This window comes from Triticum dicoccoides, chromosome 5A, assembly GCF_002162155.2.
Source record: "Triticum dicoccoides isolate Atlit2015 ecotype Zavitan chromosome 5A, WEW_v2.0, whole genome shotgun sequence".
Classification (NCBI taxonomy): Eukaryota; Viridiplantae; Streptophyta; class Magnoliopsida; order Poales; family Poaceae; genus Triticum; species Triticum dicoccoides.
The window spans coordinates 410,783,718-410,790,394 of NC_041388.1; the positions used below are offsets into that span (position 1 = coordinate 410,783,718).

Genomic DNA, 6,677 nt, shown 5'->3' on the forward strand with positions numbered 1-6,677 from the left:
GAAGGTGGGCGATTAATAAACAAAAGCCCAGATGATTGACCCATGAGAGCCCAATTAGCGACCCAGGTGACAGCGTTTCCGCGCGGTAACAATCAACAACAGCTCACCCCCGTGTGCTACTCGTCCACTGTTTTTTACCGCTTCTCGAACGAACTGCCCCTTTTATCACTCTCTTTTCTCTCTCTCCCCCCACCGTCGCCATCTCACCGCGTCCTCCGCCCGTTCGCCGCCCGAATCCAAGGGACAGCGGGGAGGGAGGGAGGGAGGGACAGACAGGCAGGCAGGCAGGGAGGGGGCGAGCCCTCGCTTCCCCGGCCCCGCCCCGCCCCGCCCGCCGGCGATGGCCGACGGCGAGCCCTCCGGCGCGTACAGGGAGTTCAAGGCGCTGGTGGAGGCGGCGGACCGCAAGTTCGCGCGCGCGCGCGACCTGCCGCTCTACGGCGGCGGGGACCACCACAGCCGCAAGGCCTTCAAGGCCTACACGCGGCTCTGGCGCCTGCAGCAGGACCGCCGCCGGGACCTCGTCGCCGCGGGCCTCCGCCGCTGGGAGATCGGCGAGGTCGCCTCGCGGATCGGCCAGCTCTACTACGCGCGCTACCTCCGCACCGCCGAGCCGCGCTCGCTCGTCGGCGCATACGTCTTCTACGAGGCCATCTACAGCCGCGGCTACTTCGCCGCCCCCGCCCCCGCCAACGCCAGCGCCTCCGCGGCCGCGGGGGGCGGCGCCAAGCACCAGGGCCTCCTGATCCGCTACAAGGAGCTGCGCTTCATCGCCCGCTTCCTCGTCGTCGCCATGCTCATGCGCCGGGCCGAGGCGGTGGACCACCTCGTCGCCCGCCTCCGCTCGCTCGTACAGGAATCCAAGTCGGCCTACCCCGTAAGAAGCTTTTCTCCTGCGTGTGCTTTGGATTTGGGGTGCCTGAGTTAAATGACGCGTTTAGGTCTTCTTTTTTGGGGGTTATTACTTTGGGAAGCAGGACATGGCTGCCCTCTTCATTATTGAACGAATGTAGTACTGTGTTTCTTCTTCTTAACAACTTGGTGTTCATCACCTGTTTGCCAGAAGTTTTTGCTATCCAATCGAGTGTTTATTTTCGTGCAATTCAGTTTGAGTTACTGCGTCAATCCCCTTTGGCTGTGTGTCACTTATCCTGCTCCTCTCGTTTTTTGTTGCTTCACGCCCCTCTGCTGTTTAGTTGCAGAAGAGCTTAAGCATCCCTCTGTATTCATGTACAGTAGATTTGAGTATTATGGAGGGTTACTGATCATGGAAAGAGAGGGTTCGAGCGGATTCTTCTTTTCATGTTGCTTGGTGTTTGAGTCTGTGGTGATCTGAGTTTGTCAAGTAATAATGTGCCCTTACCCTTAGGATTTGTAATTTTTGGATTGTGTGCGGATGAGATGATGGTTCAATTGTGCATCCATCTCAATTTAAGACAGCAATGATATTAGGGGTACATAGTAGTACCAGCAACACATCAATGAATCTATGCATAAAGAGCGAGTAATGAATATTTTATTGCTTTGCTACATGAAAGCTTTGGATTCTGCAACTTATCGTGGTGTACTTGTTTTGTGTGTTTCACCCACTTATTTCTTTATTCATTTCAGTACACTAGGACATTTTAAGGCTGTTTTGCTTACAATTTTATTCTTCCTTACAACGTGACCTCTTCTTAGAAAACCAACTTCAAGGAATGGAAACAAGTGCTTCAAGAGCTTGACAGATTCTTGAAAGCTGACGGAGCATACAAAGGATCTAGATCACTTAGATATGATAACTTGTTTGATTCTTATGCATCAAACCTTGCATCAATAGCAAGATTCCATTCGAAAAGAGTACTGAAACTGAAGGAAGCTGTATTAACAAGTTACCACCGAAACGAGGTTACTCATATTACCCCTTCATAAACAAATTTTCTATTCCTCTAGTTATCACCTTTTTTGATACTATGCTGATCAGCTCCCTCGCATGATGCCGTTGTATGTACCACAGGTCAAGTTCACAGAGCTAACTTTGGACACTTTCAGAATGCTACAGTCTTTAGAATGGGAGCCCACAGGGTCTTATCAGATAGCTGTTAAAGAACTTACAGAAAATGGCACTATGAGTGATCAGAGTGGACCCTCTGGTCTGATCGATATTCACCTTTCTACAGAGATCTCTGATGGAAATCTTCCTTCAAATCCCCAAAGAGCAATCATATATCACCCTACAGTATCTCATCTTATAGCGGTAAGCCCCTTCTCAAAATTGCTTTGTTCCCCTTTAAAGTTGAAGTTTTGCATAATCGCATATGATATTCGTGGGAAATTCCTGTGATGAAAACAGCTTTAAACAGTGCTACATGCTGACCGTTTGACAGACTTGACGCTGATAATATGGTCAATGTTTGTGATTTGGTTAGTGAAATAACACTGTGTAGACTTGTTTCTATTGTCCATAAATATCATGCATCAGTGGGTGACTCAACCATAGAAAAGATATTGTATCATGTTATTTATATGAAATAAAATAAAGTTAAGATAGATTCTATTAAACTGAGGATAAGTTAGGTAGAATCCTTTAGAAATAGTTAGTAGAATCAGAGGATTTCCTGCATTCTTGCTACAAAATGATTGGCAGGCCAGCCTTTGCTCCTCGCAATGAGCTTGATGTGGTCATACTTTCTTAGGCTGCCTTTGCACATTTTCAACGCTGGGATACATGCATTTTGTGGTATGCTCACTAATCACTATGTTGTGTTACTGGCCGAGTAGTCATTAGAAGATACTCCCTCTGTAAACTAATATAAGAGCATTTAGGTCACTATTTTAGTGTTCTAAACGCTCTTATATTAATTTACGGAGGGAGTATATTATAAAAGAATTCTGAGTTTAAAGTTTCACCGCATATGCCAGTGTGCATATGAGTGTATACCTTTTCTCCCTTTTACAGGAGTAGGATGAAAGTTGAATTGAATATCTGAGTTTTGAGTACATGTATTTGAAAAAGGCATGTTTACTGCCAATAATTGCCCCATAGCACGCTTACCAATAATATTGTCTTGAGAACACATCTCCTTGTAAATAGGCATAGTGATGTTATGGTTGTTAGCAGAACTGAACATCAAATTTTAAGCATAGTCACTGCGAAATTGGCAAATTGCACATGGGGATGTTCAGACCTTACTACAAATTGGTAATAATAACTTAATAATTCATGTGAGTAATATGTTACTAGATCTTGAGAGACCCCTTGAGTCACATGGACAGATGCAACTTATAGTGTCAATACACATTGTTCTCTTTTCTCTATTTCTGCCACCAGATTCCTTGGTGTTAAATCCAGTTCATGAATGGTAATTGCAGGTTCTTGCCACAATCTGTGAGGAGCTTTCTCAAGATAGCATTTTGCTAATTTATATATCAGCATCAGGTTCCTTTTGTATTTGGCATTCAATTTATGTTGCACTATTGTTTTGATTAGGTTTCCCTTCTAACTTCAAACATTATCCTTACAGGCCTTGCTGATCAGAATGCATATCATAAGTATGCATCTAGCTCTTCATCACGCTTGAGGCCTGCTTCTGCTTTCTCAATCAATAAGCCAAATTCACATACCGGTTCAGATGATCATGTATGGCTTGGTCCTCGTGGAAATGGTGGTATGCTCCGCTTTCTCATATAACTGATGGAACTATATGCCTATGTCGCATTACAATGTTAGTTATCAATTAAGTCCACTATTTATGGTTTGTTAGTTTGGTGGGTGACTAGGTTGTGAAATAATATCTTATTTTTATGATGATGGATAGCCTGCGTTTTCTCACATCGGTCGGACTATCATTTTTTCAGGTCCAAACAATCTTTATCCAGAAGATCTGATACCATTTACAAGATACCCACTTTTCCTTGTAATTGACAGTGAAAATAGCCATGCATTCAAGGCAGGTTTGTCAGAACTTATTCTTGACTTGGTAGAAAAATTGTTACCATGATGCGTGAGCTTTTAGTTGTTTCTTAGCTACCAGATTATATGTATGCATTTTTTTTCTTTTTAGTTCACATTATCACGGATTGTATTTATGGAATCTGAATGGCCAGACATTCTCATTTGCTTCTTAAGTGGAAGCATCTCTATAGTTGGTAGTATTGTCCAGTGGGGTTCACAGATTCAATGTCTCCTTGATCTTTAAACCTATAAACAAATATTAAGCTGGTTATGAGCCTGTTAATTAGTCATCACTGATGATAATGGATCATGTATAACATATTGTGAGAACCGAGAAGGTTGGGCTCTAGGTGTAGTGAACTCACTTCTATAGTATTATAGCAATACCTGCTTTCGTACAGAAAACATCCAAACTTGCCCTTGTTAGGCCTTGTACAATGCAAGGTGCTTGGAGAAATAAACCAGGCTTTCCTTAAGCACTGGTGCTTATTTGTACAGGGCAGACGCTTAATTAGGCATCTCTCATGTAGAAATAGGCACTAGTGCTTCAGAAAAACCCGGTTTATTTTTCTAAGCATCTCCCTAAGCACCTAGCATTGTACAAGGCCTTAGTAGCCTGTAAAGCCATAATGTTGATTCCTTATCTTTTTTTGCTAGTTGCTTTCCTTGCACATAGTTATATTGCATTTGATTGGTAAAATTCCCGGAATAGGTTTTCTCTATAACAACTCAGTTATATCATGAAGTCGTATTACAGTGTATGAGGAATTCTTGTCGTAATTTGTTGAAGTGGTTCTTTGTCCATTCATTTTGTAGTAATAATGTAGAAAGAAAATTCTTGAACGAATTATCATTTGCTTGTATAATCAACAGGCCATACATAATGCAGAGAAGGGAGAGTCAGCTGCCTTACTTCTTTCTCCTAGGATTGCATCGGCCATGCCTGGTGTAGAATCAGGCAATGGAGGCCAATTTACATACTTCCTGACTGCTCCGATGCAAGCCTTCTGCCAATTAGCTGGAATAACTTCCGACATTGACAGCGTATGTTCTTCTATTTTTGACTTGAGTATTCCTGAGATATTTGTTTTGACGGTCTGATTTCTTTGGGCTTGTTTTCAGGATACATATGCTAATGCAGAGAATATACTTTTCTCTGCTTTGGAACAGTACGAAGAAATCCTCAGCACATCTGTTGGATTGAACATTGTCTGGGGTCAAATTTTACCTGATCCATTTCTCAGGCGCCTGATTCTCAGGTACATTAATCCATACCTTCCATCCCTGAGTCTTTGGCAGTTCTATGTTAGTTTGGCAGTATAACATGTAAAAGTATGTTGAAGCATGAACCGGCTATCCATATTATTTGCATGCACCCTCTTTTCACAGGAAAAAGGAACAAGTTTGCATTTAAAATTCATCACGCTACCACTATTTTTGGTATTAAAGAGTAAATTTGCGCTGGCACCAAAAGTATGAAATCAGTAATTTAACATGATCTGATAGAGTGGCTTATCCATTTGTAGTCCTTCCTTTAAATCACATCAGTTGTATTCACACTACTCTCTGCGCATCTCAGCATGCAAGTTATTTGGGCTTCAAAAATGCAGTCCTGATAGTCTAGGGAACACTAGACTATCAGCACTGCATTTTGTTTAGGTTTGTGTAGGGACTAGAGAACAGTTGCCGCATAGGTACTTGGTACCAGCAAGTTCAATCCTGACAATATGGTTGGCTTGCTAGATCTTTGTCGCATATCTTATGTTTATTTATTTTTTGTTTCTCAAACAAAGATTCTATTGTATCTTGAAGAACATATATTTGTCCCGCACACCAGACACTGTTGGTTCGATATGCGAAGTGTTAATATTCTTCGTTATATGTTGTCAGGTTTATTTTCTGTCGAGCAGTGTTATTCTATTTCCATCCTGAGGAGAATGGCGAACATCTACCAACCTGCTTACCCGGTCTTCCTGAGTCGGTCTCTCCAAACGCCAAAGCCATCAAGACTCCCGTCCTTCTGCTGGCAGAAAACCTTGTTGTCAGCAATCGGTTTCATTTCGGCAACAGGACATGATGATCAAGTGCAATAACACAGGCTTTCTGTAGATACCTCCTTGGTAAATATGGTCCAGCTATTTGTTGATTGTTTAGCGTTTATACAGCCAGCGAAGGATGAGTCTGTGTCAGCGAGCTATAGCCGTCTGCAGCCTGGTTGAGGTGAACGATGATAATAGGATGGTTTTGTGTGCTGCTTCATCTCCGTTGCGCATCTGTAAAAGTTTGTTTAGGGGTTTGCCTTGCTTTGCTTTGCTCTAGGTAGTGTAGGGTTTCTCCTTCCTTCTCTTTTGACTTGTGTCAGGAGAGGGCAGTTTGTAAGCTGGAAGAGGCATTTTTTTTAGTGCTCTAGAAGGCAGATTATTTTTTTAGGCTTAGATTAATATGTTGAAAGTATTTTAGCTCCATGTTTTGCATTGTTTTCCAGTTGCCTTGTGCTCCTAACGTTCGCAGTTGGTGTTTGCCTTCCTTGAGGGGTTCCGCGTACCTGTCAAGTTTGTCTGTTTTGTCTTTTTACTGGGTAACATTGGAGCATGTGAATTTAGAAACTCTTGTAAACAGATGCTCCCGATTTCTCGTGAAATTCCTGCATCTTAACAGGTGCTGCTGCATAACAAGTGCCACATCTCTTGTTTAACTGTCTTGTCTGATTTTTTTGAGTGGCAACTGCCTTGTCTGATTATGA

The 6,677-nt window shown here is 42.8% G+C and overlaps 1 protein-coding gene across 2 annotated transcripts; it reads left to right on the plus strand.

Annotated features, from left to right (window-relative positions):
- The first annotated feature begins 229 nt into the window (after window positions 1-229).
- LOC119301904 (protein SCAI homolog) lies at window positions 230-6,401 on the plus strand. 2 transcript variants are annotated; one of them, XM_037578897.1, is made up of 9 exons: window positions 251-877; window positions 1,681-1,887; window positions 1,997-2,236; window positions 3,352-3,418; window positions 3,504-3,647; window positions 3,838-3,929; window positions 4,808-4,978; window positions 5,057-5,193; window positions 5,825-6,401. In XM_037578897.1, the coding sequence occupies exons 1-9, from the start codon at window positions 341-343 to the stop codon at window positions 6,009-6,011; spliced, it is 1,782 nt and encodes a 593-aa protein (XP_037434794.1). In that variant the 5' UTR covers window positions 251-340; the 3' UTR covers window positions 6,012-6,401. The 2 variants fall into 2 exon arrangements, with proteins under 2 accessions (XP_037434795.1, XP_037434794.1); XM_037578898.1 differs by lacking the exons at window positions 5,057-5,193; window positions 5,825-6,401 and having other exon boundaries at window positions 230-877; window positions 3,838-3,933; window positions 4,808-4,950.
- The last annotated feature ends 276 nt before the right edge of the window (window positions 6,402-6,677 follow it).

What these genes read in the sequence shown, in the direction of transcription:
- LOC119301904 (XM_037578897.1), top strand. Translation starts at nt 341, where the DNA reads ATGGCCGACGGCGAGCCCTCCGGCGCGTACAGGGAGTTCAAGGCGCTG. An exon ending in AATCCAAGTCGGCCTACCCC is followed by an intron (nt 878 to 1,680) that starts GTAAGAAGCTTT and finishes ACCTCTTCTTAG; the next exon opens with AAAACCAACTTCAAGGAATG. An exon ending in CTCAGGCGCCTGATTCTCAG is followed by an intron (nt 5,194 to 5,824) that starts GTACATTAATCC and finishes ATATGTTGTCAG; the next exon opens with GTTTATTTTCTGTCGAGCAG.